This window comes from Vulpes vulpes, chromosome 11 (genome assembly GCF_048418805.1).
Source record: "Vulpes vulpes isolate BD-2025 chromosome 11, VulVul3, whole genome shotgun sequence".
In the NCBI taxonomy this organism is placed as follows: Eukaryota; Metazoa; Chordata; class Mammalia; order Carnivora; family Canidae; genus Vulpes; species Vulpes vulpes.
This window is the reverse complement of record NC_132790.1, coordinates 57,408,337-57,427,815: the sequence shown is the minus strand read 5'-3', so window position 1 is coordinate 57,427,815 and position 19,479 is coordinate 57,408,337. Positions and strand designations below refer to the sequence as shown.

Below are 19,479 nucleotides of genomic sequence, written 5' to 3'. Positions count from 1 at the left end.
ATTGCTCACTATAGTACCAGCTAGAAGCAGAAGTTTCTTTTTCACGCAATGGCTTAAGAGGCTGAATCTGAGGAGGAAAAGGCAGTCTGTTGAGGGTGGGCATTTAGAAGCCTGGAGAGATACCTGGTCCTAAGCTCATCCACGAGAGGTGGAAACAGCCTTCTTTTAGACTTGTTCTGTGTGAGAAAGAAAGACAGATGCTGCCATGTGGGTCCTGGCCCGGTACTCTTAGCTCAGCCCCAGTGTTCTGTTGAACCTGAACAATTTCACAGAACACCCACATTGGACAAGAGGGCTCGGTGATCTGATGGATTAGGGCAAAATCAAGAGCACTTCTGTAATTTTGTCAGTGGCCACTTGGAGAGGTGTGTGTATGGGTGGTCCCCTGCCTTCACCGTCTCTCCCAGAAGAGGCCTGGGAACAGGTGCTTGAGGATGTGGGTCCCCTGGGCCTGGTCCCCTGACCGCAGCCCTGGGATGTCTGCACATACGAGGACTGAGCGGGTGGTACTCGTTAGGAGTGTAACAATACGGGGCGTCATCGAGCAGCCCTTGGATGAAGCCTGAGGGCTGTTTTGCAGCCTGTGCCTTAGAAGCCAAGGCTGTGGTCAGAGCGTGGGCAGGTCTCTGAATCTGGGGTCCCAGGATGTAGGTGGCTGCAGCACCCGGGGTCAGCGTGCCAGAGCAGCGGGAAGGCTGGGACGGAGGGACCGGCCGGGAGGCGCGAGGGCTGCGGGGTCCCGACCCGTCCTGGGTTGGCCACCTACAGAGCGCGTGGGCGAGGCGCACGTCCCCCGCAGGGTCCCGCCGGGCTCCAGGGCGCGCAGGGCGGGAACGAGCGCGGGGAGGCTGGGCCCGGGGGCCGCCCGGGGGCCCCCATGGGGCGGGCGCCGGGAGCGGGGTGGGGGCGCGCGCGGGGCGGGCGCGCAGAGCGAGGCTGCGGCGCCGCGCGGTTGCTAAGCCCGGCGCCCCCGGAGACGTTGCCGGTGGCTGTCGCCGGGCGCGGCGCGGGCCGGGAGGCGGGAGTGAGAGGAGAGGGGGCGGGCGCGGGCGCGGGCGCGGGCGCGGGCGGTGGCTGCTCCGTCGGCCCCGCCTCCCCGCGCCAGCCCGGCCGTCGGCCGTCGAGCCGCGGCCCCGCGCAGCCACCGCCCGCCCCGGGCGCCGGAGCCCGCCGCCCAGCCATGCCCGCCGCCGCGCCCACCCCGCGCCCGCCGCCGCCGCCCGCCCGGCCCGCGCCGCCCGCCCCGGGTAAGTGGACTCTCGGGGACGCCGAGACCCTGCTCCGTGCGGGTGGCGCCGCCGAGCCAGCCCCGCGGGGGTGCCCGAGCTCTGGGTGTGTGCGCGCGCGCGCGTCTAGACCCGCTGGGGCTCGCTTGCCTGGGGCCCGGGATAACGCTGTCGCGGCTGCTTCCTCGCCCTTGCCAGCGGGGGGACCTTCCTGGGGAGCGCGTGGGCGTTCTTCGAGGTGCCCTGGGGCTGCGGAAGCGTGCAGGCCCCCGGCGGGCAGCTGGGCGCACTGAGCATCTCAGGGTGCCAAGTGCTTTGCCTGGGGTTCACCACCTTCCATCCTTTTCATAACCTGGAAGGAAGGCAGCATTATCCCCATTTCTCAGATTAGCAACAGCCGTGCCCGCAACTCTTGCCCCAGGTCAAATGGCTTGGTAGCGGTAGAGCTGGGATTTGAACCCAAGTCTCCGGAGCTCTCCCACCGAGCAGAAAGGAAGCTCCTTAGAACTAGATAAACACACAGGAGAACTAAAGACCGGCAGGATAAAGGCTACAGGCGGGGCATTTGGGAATTAGCAGGAAAAAAATGAGTTCTGTGAAATCTCCCACCACTTAATTTCAAATCTAGGACCACATTTACACTGCCTTCCACATCTGGCTCTGGGGCCAAGTGTTGGGAGGTGGAGAGAAGACAGTACCAGCGCTGGGCAGAGGAGACTGGGGGCACCTTCTCAGAGGATCTGCCTGCTGGGAGCGGGGGGAGAGAAGTTGTGGAGGGAACTCACTTGTTATTCATCCCCAACATTAGTCATCTCTCCATCTCACCCCTCCCCGCTGATTCTGTTTCCTTCCTTTACTCTGTGCATTGTCCAAGATGACAGTGATCAAAATAAGCTGGTTCTATTGCCATCACTGTATTTCACGAAGCATCTTGGCATACGGTGGTCCTGTGCTTCGGTGACTGTCTTAGGAGCTATGAGGTCAGTCTGGGTTACTGCTAGGAGGGGTGGTCTAGTGGGCTGGTGTTGAGCTGACAACCACCATCACAACCAGTAAGGCATGTGGAGCCGTAGCCAACCACTGTGCTTTCCTTAAGGGGCTAAGTAGTAAGAAACCCAGCCCTTGAGAAGTCAGAAAGGGAAGACATGTTCAGTTTGCTCGGCAGCCCAACTTTGGAAAAGCACTTCATTAAAAAAAAAAAAAAAAAATATATATATATATATATATGTATATATATATACACATATATATATAAAAATTTATTTATATATAAATATATAAATAAATATATATAAAAATATTTATTTATTTATTTATTCATGAGAGACACACACACACATAGAGGCAGAGACACAGGCAGAGGGAGAAGCAGGCTCCCTGCAAGCAGCCCGATGTGGGACTCGATCCTGGATCTCAGGATCACGCCCTGAGCCAAAGGCAGATACTCAACTGCTGAGCCACCCAGATGTCCCTGGAAAAGCATTTCAACTTAATATTCAGATTGCTTTGGGTGGTGCCATAAAATGCTCCACTGGAGAAGGAACAGAGAGGCAGAAAATAATTGCTGAAAGATGCTCTGTAACTCACTTCATTTGGCTTGAAAAGATCTTTCTGAGCCATATTCTTTGATGGTGAGCTAAAAAAGTGTGAGAAGGGAGAGTCTCAGCATGAGAACCCCATGAAGCCCTCAGAATAACTGAGATGAAGTCTTAGTTTATTGTGGCCAGGCTGCGGGCAAAGCTTGGAGAGAGCGATGCTGGACTGTTGAGCTTCAGTGCTAGGCTCATTGTATGTGGGACACACAGTTTCCCCACCTTTTCCTTTGGTGGCCTCCTGTTAAATGTCTAAATTTGGGCCTTCGGGTGGTGAAGCAGAGCCCCTTTTGAAGATGCATATGTGGAGGTGTTCTTTGGAAAGGATGTTTTGTTAACTGCCTACTAATATAGGTCAGGAGAGGGAAATGCAGGGGAAGAGGAATGGTGCGGAAGAAGACATTCGTAATTCGTACTGGGAGTCAGGGAGTGGAGTTCTATCTGGGGAAGTCTGCGGCTTCCTGGTGACCTGGGGACAAGGCACTGAACTTCCCTGGGAATGTCAGCATCTTCAACTTTCTCTCTTTAAGAGTAATTGTCAAGCTGATCTCACAGGGTTGATGATCAAAGGGGAAATATTTTCTTTGACTCATCAATTATTGATTGAGCAAGTCCATAAAATCCCAACCCAGGGAGAAGGGGCAGTCTCTTGGGGACAGTGGTGTATGTGGAGGCTTCATGGTATAGGCAGTTAGTGATGGGATAGAGAGAAGCACCAGTTCAGTGGCTTATGAGGAGACAGGGGGGTCTCTGGGGGTGCTTGGGCTGGTCTGGAAAGCTGACTTTTACAGAACTTTGCAAATGGCAGGGTGCCTTATTGTGTGTAGTTATGGGGGGTGGGTAGAGCTCTTGACTCCATCAGAACTGCCTCCAAATACTTCCAATCTGTGTGATCCTCAGCAGAGTACCCACTACTCTGAGCCTCAGCTTTATCATTGGTAAAATGGGCATGATCAAATTATTCTGGGGATTTAGTGATGTAAGGCACTCAGCAGATATGATTACAAATGGAAAGTATTATTATTAAAGTTACCTTTTAGGCTGAAGAGATTCTATTTGGGTGCCTTGAGCCAGTGCTTCTCAGATATTCTCAGGCACGTGACTCATCTGGGGATCTTGGTAATGTGCAGATTCTGATCCAGGAGGTCTGGGGTGGGTCTGAGATTCTGCTTTTCTCACTAGCTTCTAAGTTCTGTAAGTGTTACTTGTTTGGAGACCACACTTGAGAGTACTAGGGCCTAGTACCCTAGTATTAGGCCCCTCTTAGGGCTAAAGAGCACTGTGCTTGGGGAGATGCTGGGGAGGGTTGGGGCCTCCTGGGCAGATCTGGTCTGGTTCTGGGGCAGAGACAGCTGGGACTTATTCCTTGCAGGGGTAATGGATATAACTTCCTTCAAGTGCCTTAGGCCAGCCCCCTGGAGGAAGATCTTCCTGGTCAAACAACCAAATGATGCCTACACCACCTGCATGCTGGTCTTGAAGGTGTAGAGATGAGTAAGCCACTGACCCTGTCACAATGTGGTTGTGGGTAGGATGGGGACAGACATGTAAATGTATGATTTTTACATGGTTAAGACAGGCATTCTGTACAGTTTGTGGGTAATGGTGATGGGGGTCAAAGGGAAGGAAGAGGAAGGAAGGCTTCTTGCTGGTACTAATATCTGATCTGAGTTTGGAAGGATGAATCATGGTGGTGGGTGAGGGAGGAGAGCAGAAGAGTAAGAACGCTGGCATTCTAGGATTAAGGAACAGCATGTGCAAAGGTAGGGTGTCATGAAACAGCTTGGTGCATTCAGGTCATTGAACTAAGAGTTGTCTGGAGCAGGAGTATGATGAGAAGGGCTTGGGCAGGGAGGCTGAGCTCTGTTTCCAAAGATGTGTTTGTCAGGATGAGCTAAGCTCTGTTGCAGTAACAAATTAACTGCACCGGCCTCATAGCTTAACCCAACCAAGTTTATGTGTCACTCACACTCTGTGTCCCTCACAGTTCAGGAGAGGGCCATGCTGGCAGGCATGCGGGCAGTCCCATCCTGTAGACACACCACTGGGAAAATGTGGCCTATGTAGTCACCAGTGCAGGAGGAGATCATGGGGAGAGCTGCTCTCTGGCTCCTCTCTGCTGGCTTCACTCTGGAACTGATGCATTGCTGCTCATGCCCGCAGTCCATTGGTCAGAACTCACTGTGAGGGGGCTGGGGAAGGGGGGGGTGGCGTGTGTGGATGGAAAGTTCGGAGAACATCACTGTCTCTCCTACATATGCCTTGGTATGGACCTTAAGCCTCAGTCTGAAGGCCAGAGTTTTTCAAATGGGAGTAATATGTGAATTCCTTTGAAGGAAACAAAATGTTGTAGATTCCTAGTGGTGGCTTACATTATTTTTATTATAATGCAGTTCAAACACGGAGTAGCGTGAAATAGGTTTATACTCTATGCTCAGAGCTCTCATCTGACTATAAAACCCAAACAGATATATACATAAAATAGCAACACAGCTACAAATCGGGAAATTCAGATTAACTTGATGAATTTTTGTGTGATGGATGAAGTTATTTTAGCTACCATGAAATCACTGTTTCTGATTCTAAAAACAACTGTTCAGGTCTTGCGAATTTGGTATGCTATGTGCTGTGCCACATGGGTTGTCTGATGGCTCAGTTCTCATTAGTGCTCTCTGTGGTAAGTCTGATTCGTTATTTTCTTATTAGCTGTGACAGTTAAAATATTTCTTGTTGCCAACTGTATCATAAATGTAGGAATACACGTGGTGAAATGATGTGGCAGCACTTGGTCATAGCATGATCCAGAATATGTTTCTGTTGATTTTCTGTGGATAATCTTTAAAAAAAAACAACTTATGATGGAAATGCAAGCACCAAGTTAAACAAACATAATGTGAGAGAACATGCAAATCCCCTGGAATGTGTCTGAGGATCCTCCAGAATTTAAGAAGCAGGTCAGGGGACACCTGGATGGCTCAGTTGTTGAGTATCTGCCTTCAGCTCAGGGAGTGATCTTAGAGTCCCGGGATCGAGTCCCACGTTAGGCTCCCTGCATGGAGCCTGCTTTTCCCTCCACCTGTGTCTCTGCCTCTCTCTCTCTGTGTCCCTCATGAATAAATAAATAAATTTTTTTTTTTTTTTTTTAAAATAAGCAGGTGGAAAAACCGCTGGAGTGTTTAATGAAGGAGGCAGATGACCAGCTTCATGTCTCAGAGACATCGCTTGCCCAGGTGTGGGTAGGTGGATGGTAGGGAGGAAGGCCCGAGACAGGTGGTTCAGGTCCCATGTGCCAAGGAAGTAAGTAGTGAAGGGAATGGAGAGGAGGTGTCTGATTTGAGAGCTATTTGGGAGGGGGAATCCACAAGATTTGGAGGTGGACTGACTGTGTGGGAGGTGGAAGTAGGGAAGAAGAGTCAGAGATGGCTCCTTGCCATGGGGTCAGGGTGGCTGGCCACTGACCAGGGTGAGGACCACATGTGTCCAGGAGGAGCACAGAAGAGCTCCAGGCCAGAGCTGTGCCGCCCATATTCATCATCCCATCTTTCTTGACTCACTTGAGCTTTCCTGAACCGATTTCTGAGGAACTGCAGCCTCTTGTGGGGTCTCTTTTTCCTCTCCAGGACTTTTAATTAGTGCTCATTTGGATGATGTGATTGGCGTTGTTAGCCTTTCTGTTGTGCCTCCTGCTTCTGACCCGCTGGAGTAGGTTCTGTGTGGCCTAATTAGGTACATACTTTTTGTCTTCTACGTGTTTCAAGAGAGTGAAAAATATTTGAGAAAATCGTGGATGGTTCTGAGACAGAAGCTGTCATACCATATAAGGTGAGATTAGTTATCTGCCTTCAGTTTTTAAGAGCACCAACTCTGTTTTTGGACGGAGATACTCAAAATTCTCTTAGGAGAGAACAGGCGTGGTGCAGGTTAAATGATCCCAAGGTAGTTACATAACAAGGAAAATGGAAACTCTGCACTTGGGGGAAGCCGAGGGCACCCAAACAGACACACAAAAATGTCACAAACTGAGGGCAAATTTCTGTGGTGGCCAGAGTGAGATCTTGTATTAATTCAAGTTACTGGCATGAAATAATTTAAAACATAACTTGATGTTTTCTTTTTGTATGAATTATTAACCTAACATTCCCTGCTGGAAGCCCCAGGAGCAAACTGCTGGAAGTGGCTTCCATTCTGTTTGTTCTCATTCATGACAAACTGCTACTTGTCTCTTGGCCTCGGCACAGCCATTACCTTCATGGCAGAGTTTCTGAGGTCCTCCAGGGGACTCGCACCCCACTGCATCTCTCTGGAATCTGTGATAAATGGTCTGGAAGCAAGTGCTGACCTGTCATCCCCTAGAGACCACATGCTCCCGGTGGACAGGCGCTGTGTCTTTTCATCTTGGAATCCCCCCAGACTAATAAAGCATTTTTCCTAAGAGTTGTCCACATACCCAAGAGCTAGTCCAGGGCACCTTTAAGAACTATTGTTAGGCCTCGGGGCTGGTTGGAGGAGCAGATGTCCTAGCAACACCGGCCTGGTTTTTGGAATGTCTCTTCTAGGAATGAACTGGGTGAAGCTGGTTGTTCAATTTACTTCAGATGCTGTGTTGATTTTAGATTGGTTATAGCCAGATCCTTGGGTCTCTACATCTGTGGCAGACAATTTGTGCTCCCCAGATACCCATGTGCTCCCCTCTTTTAGCAGATGCGATCAGACCTGCCCTTAGTTCTTGTTCTTATGGTTCCCCTGCAATCCACTGAAACCCTGTGTGAGGGCTTTCTCTGACTGTAGGGGAATGGTCTACCCATTCTAGGAGAATTCAGAAGTTCTAGGGAGTTAATGCCCCTGGGAGCCACCCTCACCCCCTAATGGAGTGCAACAGGTGGATAAATATCACGGTTACCTTGCCCCTGTGAGACAGCCATTGGGCATATTCTGTTCATTTTCCCAGAGGTTCCTCTCTGAGCGGAGCCCATAGCAGCAACCAGCTCTTCGCCTATGCTGCTTTACTGCCGCATTTCTTCACCCTCCTCCAGCACTTCCCAGGATCGCCTCCTAACTCAACTCAGATCCTTACCCCAGGCTCTCTCTTGGGAGAGTCCAACCCAAGACCTTTTTGGGTTTACTGGGGCCACTGGACTATGGTTGGAAGTGCTGTGTGTCCCTTCTCTTACAGAACAGGTAAGAGCCAGGGCACTGCCCTTGTGTCCGTCCCACTTGGAGTCTCTGAGATGGAGGAGGGCTGCTTAATCCACATGGAATTCGTATGGGCAAGAACTCTTCTTGTGGTAGCTGCTAAGCTTGACATGTATCGGTTGAGGCCCCTACCTACGGCCATGTGGCACCAGCACTGTCCCTTGGGGGTGCCAACACTGAAGTCAATCTACCTTCCATTTCCCCATCCTGAACTGATGCGTGAGACCTCGGGATCTTAATACTTGTGACCTCCTTTAATGCTTCCAATGTCCAAACTCGTTCTTGCTCTGGTGGTTTGATTAATATTCAAGTACAGTTTATTTATGTGTTTCTGTAGCTTTTGAATAATCTGGAATCTAGATTCATTTTCCTTCCAATTTATTAACCAATTGTTTCAATATTGAATAAAAATGATTCTTATCTTGCTGATTACTTTGTAATGATTTTGTATCACACGTTAAATTCTCATGCGAAGTGGTATCTCTTTTGGGGCTACTATTTTGTCTTTTCCTAAAATCCAGCTATTCTTGTGTAAGTACCAAGATCTTAAAATTGTAGCTCCATAATATATTTTACTATCTTCATTACTCATTCTTGTCTCCTGTCCTCCTTCAAAAATTGCATTGGTACTTAAATGGCATCAGACCTACAAATTATAATTGGGAAGAATGGATTTTTTTTTTTAAATTGAGAGAGAGTATGTGCAACTGGGGTGGGGAGGGTAGTGAGAGGGAGAATCCCAAGCAGACTTGATGCCCAGCACGGAGCCCAATGTGGAGCTTGATCTTGTGACCCTCAGATCATGACCTGAGCTGAAATCAAGAGTCAGACACTTAACCAACTGAGTCACTCAGGCATCCTGGAAGAACTGATATGTTTAATTGACTAATACTTTACATTCTGGAATGGAAAGTCATTTAAATTTGCTTGTCAGTGTCTCTAACTGGCACTAGACATCACTAGCCCCAACATCATAGTCTTTCCTTAGATAATTGACTCTTGTTAGTAATAACATGCTTATATTGTGAATCTGGATAAAAAGATAATGTCAGAGGGCACCAGCTCTTCAGTGATGCTAAAGATAGGCCTAGTATGTCAGTTATTAATGTAGAACAAAATAAAAGGGCACAACAGTCCTGGTCAGGGTTTCACCTTGTGTTTGAGTTAAGAAAACCAAAATCATTGGACATACTCATTTGAATAGGACAAAGAGACAGAAAGCAATTAAGTGCATTCTATTGAAGCTCCTTTTTCTTTTTGGAACTTGGAGTGAACCTGTGCGCAAGGGTTTGCAGACTTCCCCAGTAATGTAATTTTGAGGAAGCTCCTGAGTTAAGGGTTTAAGTCTGCAGTGCGCTGGCTATTTGAACTTTGGAGTGCTTTCTCCTTAATGCCATTAGTATCAATTTGGAATTCAAAGGACTTGATCATTTTCTATAAGAATGGCACAGCTGAAGGTGTCTTACTGGTTTTGAAGATGGTATTTTCCAGGGATGTCCCATCGTGTGAAAGGGAAATGGGTCCACAGTCATATTAAAGGAGAAATAAAGAGTAAATGAAAAAAAAATCTGAGAACCAGTTGAGAGAACCCCATGGTTCCCATGTTCCCAGGAACATTTGTTAGTTATCTGCTCCCCACCCCCCACCCCAGTTGCTTTGTCTACATTATAAAGCGAAGACAGCAGAGGCTGCCTCGTTCTCTTTTTTAGCTTGCTTTCTTCGGAAGTAGGTGTCTTTGTTAAGCTGTTTTCTTAGGAAAGTGGAGTGTTGGTGGAGAGGTGGAGAGGGGATGGGTAGGGAGACAGACTGATATTTATCTTTATCTTACCCCGCTCCTTCCCCGTGCCCCCTGCCCCAAATATTTGCATGACCATAAACACTGTGTGGTATGTGGGCTTTTAAGTAGTCTTAAGTGAGGATGTTAACAAAGAAAAAACATACGTGATGGGTTTTTATTCTATTGGGAGGAAAAAGTGGAGTTTTAAATACCTGCCCATCCTAGGAGGAAAAAAAAGGAAAGTTTTATATTCTCCATTCTGCCTTGAATAACTGTCAAAAATTCTCAGCAGTTCCTGGCTAGCCGGCTGCCTCCATCTGGAGGCTGGCATTGTGTTTTCTTAACCTACAATTAACTACCATCCGCTCAAAATTCAACCAGTAACACTTATATCCTTTCGTGGCTTTTTAAGGAACTTTTTCTAGAAGGTTCTTACAGTTCTTTTAATACCCTTGCAAGTATCAGTTTTTTTTTCAAATTTATTTACGCATGAGAGGCACAAGCAGAGGGAGAAGCAGGCTCCCTGTGGGGAGCCCGATGTAGGACTGGATCCCGGGACTCCAGGATCACACCCTGAGCTGAACTCAGATGCTCAACCACTGAGTCACCCAGGCATCCCGAAAAGTATCAATTTTTAGTGTAAAGGTTACAAAATTCGAGACTGGGAAATCACTGATGATCACTATAAATTACTTTTTCATTCACTCTTTCATTCTTTCATTTATTTAGTGAGGGTCTCCTATGCCACTCGTCTGAGGCAGGGTAATCTTAGTTAGTTTAAACTGAAATTGCAAATAGCCCCTGGTGGCTACTGTATTAGCTAGTACAGAGCTGGTGGGCTGGATGACGGTGGTTAGAGCATCGGGTACATATTGTAACACCAGTAATGGTAAACTAGGAGGGAAACAGCTACAGCGTTGGTGAGTGAGGGAGATGGAGTGGTTGAGGGCCTTCATGGAAAGCTGCTTGGATAAATGATTATCAGGTGATCAATTGCAGACTAGACCAAAAGTAGGAAGGATGGTGTGTATGTGAGAGAAATAGTTTGAAGGCACTCTAGGCATTTCTGGGTAATTAATTACGTTTTGTTTTTAATGAAACATGAAGGATGGGATGTCTTCTGTGAAAGACTTTGAAAAAAACATGCCACTAAATGCTCAGTGCGCATTCTTATTTTGAGATTTAAAGCCCTTTCATCCTTTTAGGCAATGATGTGGGTCCATGTTCCCTAGAAATAGCACCTGAGCAGGGGATTCTTGTGTATGTGATTTTGAGGGGAGAGCTGTCGGGAGCAGGGGACACAGCTAAGCAAGGATGTGGTCTCAGCTGGAGATGACCTCAGCCTGAGCCCACAGGAGTTCTGGAGCATTTACTGCATGTGGGCCCCCCTAAGCGAGGGACTGACTGGTCCTTGGTACCCTTCCCTTTCCCTATCAGTTACTGATTGTGGGCTGTGCTTGCGAAGGTGGAGGTGGGTATGTAAGCTCCTGGGTGGGGGACTCCAGTCAACAGAGGGTAATTCTGGAGACTAGAGTAGCGGTGGCCCTTTCACAGCCAACGTTCATAAAAGCTGGGGACCATTGCCTGGTAAGGGGATTGAGTTGGACACCGGCATCCATGACTGTTCTGGCCCTATGGGATATGGATGGCTGAGTAGCTTTAGATGGACTTGGGGGCAGAAACATGGAAAGTGCAGGATTGCTTTAGTCATCCTGGAACTTCCTGATGTTGTGGACTCAAGCGATAGGTTGCTTTCATTAACATTATTATGGATCTGTTGGATTCTTTCACGCAATACCTGTTTATTGCCAACCTGCCACCTGCCTGGCATTAGGTCTGTATGCTTGGAGTCTTGCCAAACAAGGTCTATTTATTTATTTATTTTTTATTGAGATTTTATTTATTTATTAATGAGAGACACACAGGGAGAGGCAGGCAGAGGGAGAAGCAGGCTCCATGCAAGGTCCATTTACTTAGTAGATGCCATCCCTGCCAATGATATATTTTTGGCAAATGCCAGGAGAGTGCATTGCAAGGGTTCCCAAAGAGGCTTAACCATAGAAACTGCAAGGTTTACTCCTATCAAGGCTCTGAAGGCACCGAGCTTTGCTAAAACATTTATAAATGATGCTCTCAAAAGACCTACATGCAGCAGTTGGGCTCTTTGAGGGAACTGTATACATTTCTGCCCACTGAGGCTGGCTTCTTCTTTTTAAAAAAGAGTTCTTTATTTTATTGACAGAGAGTGAAGGTGTGTGCATGCTTACATGAGCGGGAGGGCAGGAGAGGAAGAGAATCTCAAGCTGACCCGCCTGCTGAGCATAGAGCCCAGTGGAGGCTCTATCCCATGACCCCAAGAGTGAGATGCCCAACCGGCTGAAGCCATCCAGCTTCTTAGTATCCACCAAAGCAGAGTTGCTTTGGTGCTACTATTGTAAGTGTGATTTAACGATGATGTACCAAGTACTTACATGTGCAGGTGACCTTATGCCTGTCATCTTGTTGCAGCCTTCACAGCCATCCTGTGAGGCCAGGCTGGTGGTGGCCATGCAGGCTCCCATGGCAGCAAGGACCACTGGTACTCTGCCAGCAGAGGTGAAGGCAAGGTCTCTCTTGACTCTGGCACTCAGGGTGGTACTGGGGCCACTGCCAGAGCTTTATGGTGCCTGTTGCAGCCAGGGTCTTGGCCTGGTGACTTCCCTACTTTTCGATTAGAGGAAAACCAAACTCAGTTTGAGCAGTTTTAATTCCCTACAGGAAGAAAAGTTTATTTCTTAATCTGCTTTATACTAACATCACTCTTTGTTTGGAATCTTAATACACTTTGGGGAGTTGTGTTTTTAGATCATCCTGTCTACGGGGATATCAGGGAAAAGCTCACTTGTTTATTGCCAGCTGCAGGAACACTGTGTGACTTCATTTTGCCCAGTTGGGATGCTGGCTGCCTTAACAATTAGGGCAGAGCTAAACTGAGGCTGTTTTGCTTAGGTCCTGTTGAGTTGGCGTCCTGCTCTGTTTCCTCTCGTTGATCCCACGAGCTTTGCTTTATTCCATGGTTACAAATGACACCCCTAAATTTGTCTAAAGCCACTGATTGTATTAGTTCTTACTAACTGGCTGTGTGGCATTGGGCCCGTTGCTTACCCTCTCTTGTCTACGTTTGTATCTGAAAACAGGGTGTTGGGCTACTGGCCTATCAGCTCTAACATACAAAGAGTTTCACCCACACAATCTCTGCTCTCACAGCTTCCTTAGGATTCCCTTTGCCTCCTTCTTAGAATGGATCCAAGGCATTACTTTTGTTTACAAAGGATGCATATTTCCACGCAAGCAATTTCTGAGAATTTTTTACCAGTAAACCTAATCAGTCAAGTAATGATTATGTCTTCCATATTTATGGAAAGTTATTCCTCCATCTGATGCACCCAAACCTCAGGTAAAGAGCACAGTGGAGCCACTCAGGCTATTCATTTCTTCCAGAGAGATCTTTGGTAATATGCATCTTTCATGGAATCCATCCATTTTATTAAGTTGTCTTATTCATTGGCGTAAAATAATTAATAGTATTCCCTTATCATTATTTTATGTAAAAGGCCCCTGTATTTTTCAAATATGTCATCACTCCTGAATATGAGGGAAAACTGTGTGTTTTGGGGGAAGCATTTCCTCTTAAGTCGCCTTACCTGTTTGCTATTTAATTGTATGTTGTACAAGAGGTCAAAATGATTTAAATAGTGCTTTTTAAGGAATCTGCAGGGTCTGTGCCTCCTTTGTCCTGTATGATACTGCTTAGTGGAGGTGTTCACCAGCCTCACAGATGAGCAGCTGACAAACGAGGCGTCAGAGTCCACAGGGATATGCACGTTCAGATGGTTCAGATATTTTCAGTGTCTCCCATCAATCCAAGATCCATCCAAACCAAAGCATGAAGACGTAGAAATGGGACAGATGTGCTTAGTCTCTTTAGAAAAAAGAAGATGGAGTTTGTCCTTAGAATTATTTATGCAGGGATGCCTGGATGGCTCAATAGTTGAGTGTCTGCCTTTGGCTCAGATCATGATCCTGGGGTCCTGGGATTAAGTCCCCCATCAGGCTCCCGGTGGGGAGCCTGCTTCTCCCTCTGCCTCTCTCTGTGTCTTTCACGAATAAATAAATAAAATATATAAAAAACGAATTATTTCTGCAGCCTCACCTATAGAAATGGACTGTGGTGTAGCTCTACCTGGCCCAGTGTGTTTAAATGTTGTTAGGACACAGGCCAGTGGGGACTGGTGGTCTGAAGAAGGCCCCTGGGTGCCATAACCAGCCAGAGAAAGGAGATATGAGGTCTTGGAGGTATTAAGTCAGCTGGAGACTATACTTTCCCCTTCCAAACGAAAATACCCAGAGAGCCTCCCTGAACAGCACCGAGAAAAGCAAAATTCAGCCCAAATCAAGTTTCTTGAGTTGCAACAGACAATTGGGATGAAAAATCCAGGTCATAGACAGCAACAGTCTGGGAGCCATGCTCCATTGGAATTTTACTGAGTGAGAGGTGACACCCCAGGGATGAGATCGTGGGTGAGTTGGAGCATGTTGGGAGGAAACATTAAACCCAAGGGTGAGACGGGAAGATAAGCTGTCCCCAGGGGAAGCTTCATCAGCATTGGATGTTGCAAAGAAGGACAACAGGAGTGACAGGGTGGCATCTGATGAGGTTCAGCAAACATGGAGTCAAAGGGGAAAAGAGGAGCATAAAAGCTTTCTGTGATGAAATAATTTGAAAGCAGGAAAAGGGTTCATCTAGAGGAAAAGCTGTTGGGAGAAATGGTTATTCTTGTGGTCCCTGGAATGTCTGAGGCCTCACCAGCCATGGGAGCAAATGAGACCACGTTAATATTAATGCTTAGTGTGGAGTTCCCCTGGCGCCACCTGGTTACACAGGACCTCAGTGTTCTCTGAGTCCCCAGGACAGGATGTCACCTGTGCTTGGGTACACTGTGGCTCTTTTTCTTTCTCCAGTGGTTAAGTCACTCCTCACTCCCCCACCCCTGCTGTCTGTGCGTCCCCAAGGCTGCACTTTGTTTGCCCTCTTCTGCTGTGTGGCAGAAGGCAGGGCTGCTGCCTTTGCTTCCTCTAGGGCCTCATCACCTGGATCCTAGAGCCTTACACAGGCTTTTGAAACACAGCTTCTTTAGTGTCCCTCATTGACTCTGTGCTCCAAGGATCAGGAGGGCGGGTGCAGATGTCATTCCACTCACTGCCTCTTTTGTCACTATCTCTTATCCTCTTACCTCCTCCCAGGAGTCTGATGCCTGTGCATGAAACACCTCCTTCTTTCCCCTTTTCTCACTCCGTTGCATGCTCATTTGGCAGCTGGCGCATGTAGACTCCAGAGAAATAAACCCACCCCTGGGCCAGAGCTGCTCCTGGATCCCACTTTGGATCTGGTTGGGTCATGCTGCCATGCTTTCAGGGTTAATCAAATGGATATACACTAGTCCAAGGACTTTGTAATCTCTCCCGTCATGGTCTGCATATTTTGGTCCTGCTAGCCATTTTGATGATGCAAGAGGTAGTCTGTAGCAGTGATTCTTCTTTTTTTTGGTTAAGATTTTATTTATTTATTTGACAGAGAGAGAGAGAGAGAGCACAAGCAGGGGGAGCGGCAGGCAGAAGGAGAGGGAGAAGCATGCTCCCCAGTGAGGAAGGAACCCCATGTGGGGCTCAATCTCAGGACCGTGGGGTCATGACCTGAGCTGAAGGCACCTGCTTAACTGACTGAGCCACCCAGGCACCCCTGTAGCAGTGCTTCTTAAACTTGATATGCATCAGACCACCTTAGGATTTTGTTAAAATGCAGAACCTGATCCTGGAGATCTGGGCTGGGGCCTGAAATTCTGCATTTCCACGAAGCTCCCAGGTGAGTCCAGCGCTGCTGGCCCACTTTGGGTGGTCAAAGTGGTCACTCCTCCCTTCATTTCTGTGTGCTGTACTTAAATGAAAACTCTGGCAAGGAAATCCTGACTGGACTTTGTTTCACTGTACTGGTGATGTCATGTCTTAATTACATACCATATGTTCATTACTCACATTATGAAAATAAAGGTTCTGTTGGTTATGTACTACTTTAAAGAATTGGTTTATGGGCCACTTTGAATTTGCTCATAGGTGACCAGCATTCCCGGAAGGATACTCTGGAGCTTGTCTCTGTATCTGTATGTCAGAAGGTGTGGTCCATGAGCCATCAACATAGGTGCCACTTGGAACCTTGTCAGAGATGCAGAATCTTAGGACCTACCCTAGACCTTGACTGGCTGAATTAGTTCTTGCACGTGAACACAGTCCCCAGATGGTGTGTGTATGTACGCTAACATGTGAGAAGTCCTGCCCTATGGGACACAGTACATCAGGGATGGGAGCTGCTGGCTTAGCCAGTTTAATTGGACAACAAAGGAGGCACATTAGCGACAGTGGGGAAAAGTTCATCCCTTGGTCACTGGTCCTCTTTGTTATCCCTTGGTCACTGGTCCTCTTTGTTGTGGGGTGTCTTGGGATGTTTGGGGAGAGAGGAAAGTGCTTTCTGCTTGCATGGACCATGAAGGTTCTTCAGACAAAATAAAACCAGCAGAAGAGGAAGTGAGAAGTGTGATATGGTGATGAGGTGGGTATCGTGTGCAGGATGGGATCGGAGTGCAGGGAAATGCAAGGGCAAGGGGAGGAGCATTACCAAAGAGGTTGGGGTGAGCTTTGAAATTGAGGAGATATATAAGCTTGTTCACTTAAAAACCTTCCTGGGGCACCTGGGTGGCTCAGTGGTTGAGTCTCTGCCTTTGGCCCAGGTCGTGATCTTGGGGTCCTGGGATTGAGTTCCACATTGGGCTCCCTGCAGGGAGCCTGCTTCTCCCTCTGCCTATGTCTCTACCTCTCTCTCTAACTAATTACAATTCCAAAGTAGCTAGGACAATAAAGTTCTTTTTGTTGTTGTTTTGTTTAAACAACAGAAATACATTGTCTCCTGGTTACGGAGGCTAGAGGTCTGAAATCTGAAACTGGCAATGTTGGTTCCTTTTGATGGCATGAGAAAAGGAGCTGCTGTAGGCCTCTCTTCCTGGCTTGTAGATGACCGTCTTCATGTTCACACAGCATTCTCCCTGTACAATTGTCTGTGTCTAAACCTAACCTCCTTATAAGGATACCAGTCATGTTGGAGTATAGCCTATTCCATGGACCTCATTTGAACTTGACTGCCTCTGTGAAAACCCTGTCAAAATCCTATCACATTCTGAGAGACTGGGGATTAGGACTTCAGGTTACTTTAAGGGCCGGGGGAACACAATTCCACCCATAACAAGGTTGTATAGGCAATTGTTAGTTTTGCCTGGTCAGTATCCATTGAGCTTTCTTCTTTTTCTTCATTGGTTTTTTTTGTTTGTTTGTTAACTAAATACAGTTGACACACAATGTTACATTAGTTTTGGGTATACAACATAATGATTCAAGTAATCTATATGTTTTGCTGTGCTCACTACAAGTGTAGCTCCCATCTGTCACTATATATCACTATGACAATATCATTGACTATATTCCCTCTGCTATGCCTTTCATATCTATGACTTATTCATTCCACAACGGGAAGCATGTACCTCCCCCTCACACTGCCTCATTTTGCCCATCACCCTTAACCCCTCCCTTCTGGCAACTACCTGTTATCTGAATTAATGGGTCTGATTCTGCTTTGTGTTTACTTGGCAAATTCCATCTTTAAATCAGTGAGTAGCTTAGGCAGAAAGTATCAGGCATCTGTTAGGAGGGCTATAACAAGGACTGGCAAATAGCCTTCACTCAGAGATCATACAAGGTTCTTGTGCCAATACGCTGGGAGGCGTATAGGAAAATTGGCATGAGTAGGCTAGCAGATTAAAAGACAACCCTGACCAGAAGCACCTTTGAGATGACAGCTGGAATTACTCTGTTAATTACTCTGTTTCTGATGTCTCAGTTTATGTGCTGTTGGTAATAAAGATCAAGTAGTGACAGCATTAATTAGAGACTGAAGTGTTATCAGCAATGATGGCCAATAAATAGCAGGACGGGTTCATCTTATTACCTTACTTTTATTAAGTTCTCTAGCTTTGATCAATATGTACGTTGACCAGGCTTGCAAGTTACAAAACAGTAGCATTTTTGAGGCTTAGTGACTAGAGGCTGCATTCCAATTTTTTATTCATTTAGAAAACCCTCCTTGGGATGTTTGCATAATCAAATGTAAGTTCACAAATGTTTCTCCTGCCTCATCATCTGCATATGAACAAAATGAGTTTGTTCCCAAACAGCCCCTGGAAAAAGCCCAGGACAAACGATTACTCAGTGAAAGGGAAAATAATTCCAGCCTGTCCTTCTCCATCTTCTACAAAAGAATGGAAGTGAACAGTCTTTCAGCACTGTGTCCTGGGGCTGCACGTGATCAATCTGGTGAAACCACTCAGAAATATGAGGTTGATAAAAGGGAAAGTATTTTAGGAGGAGTGTCCCTGCCAGGAAAGGGGGTTATAGGAATTTTTTTGTTGTTGTATTGCATATTACCAGATGTTTTGAAATACCAATTTTTAAAAATATTTTATGTATTTATTCATGAGAGACAGAGACAGAGAGAGAGAGAGAGAGAGAGAGAGAGAGAGAGGCGCAGAGACATAGGTAGAGGGAGAAGCAGGCTCCATGCAGGGAGCCCAATGTGGGACTCGATCCTGGGACTCCAGGATCATGACCCGGGCGAAGGCAGGCTGGAATCACCTGAGCCACCCAGGTGTCCCTGAAATACCAATTTCTGTCTTTTTCAGTACTCATAATTTGTAAATGCTTAACAAGTGATTATGTATTACTTATGCATGATGTATTACTTAATCACACCTGTGAAATCCCATTTCTTTTTCTCATGTGTCCTTATAGCTCTCTAGGAACCAAGGTGAGAATTCCAAAGTTAGTGCTGACCTCTGACATAGTTTTTCTTTTCTTTTTCATTTTTTAGGATTTATTTATTCATGAGGGGAGCGGGCAGAGACACAAACAGAGGGAGAAGCAGACTCCCTGAAAGGATCTGGATGTGGGACTCAATTCTGGACCCAGGGATCACGCCCTGAGCCAAAGGCAGACGCTCAACTGCTGAGCCACCCAGGCGTCTCAGACATAGTTTTTCTTTGTTAGACATATGGGTTAGGATTTAAAAATGACTAGGAAGAGGTATACTCTTTTTGTTCTGATTTAAAAAGGCAAGTAGAAGATTAATTTTAGCAGGGTACTTTCTGTTTTTCAATTCTTGATCCTACACTCCATGATTAGCAGCCTAATCAAAGTATTATTAAATGGTCACACAGGAAACTGGATTGATGTGACTTCCCAGCATTGTGGTAGGTAGCCTGGTCAGCATGATAAGGTGTAGATCTGACCTTTGTAGAATCAGGTTATGTTAGCTCATCTGAATCATGGCAGCAGATATGAGATAGGATTGCCAGGGGCCAGAGCCGTTAGAGGTAATCAGAGCAAAACGCCTGTGTAGTTCCTGCCTGTCCTGGCTCGCACCAGTTAGAGAATCCTAGGATTGGTGAGCAGGAAGTTGATTTATCCTTCCAGCATTGCTGTATGCTTCGATTTGCTGGAGTGTTCCTCTTATGATCCTGTCCTTACAGGTTTTCTATTTCAATCACTGCATGGA

General features: G+C 46.9%; 1 protein-coding gene across 1 annotated transcript in view; it reads left to right on the top strand.

Annotated features, from left to right (window-relative positions):
• Positions 1–1,154: 1,154 nt before the first annotated feature.
• Positions 1,155–19,479, top strand: part of DCLK3 (doublecortin like kinase 3) — a 56,601-nt gene continuing 38,276 nt past the window's right edge. The window contains exon 1 of the mRNA XM_072726404.1: positions 1,155–1,247. Within this exon, the coding sequence (XP_072582505.1) occupies positions 1,181–1,247 (67 nt within the window). The 5' untranslated portion in view covers positions 1,155–1,180. The remainder of the gene's footprint in view (positions 1,248–19,479) is intronic.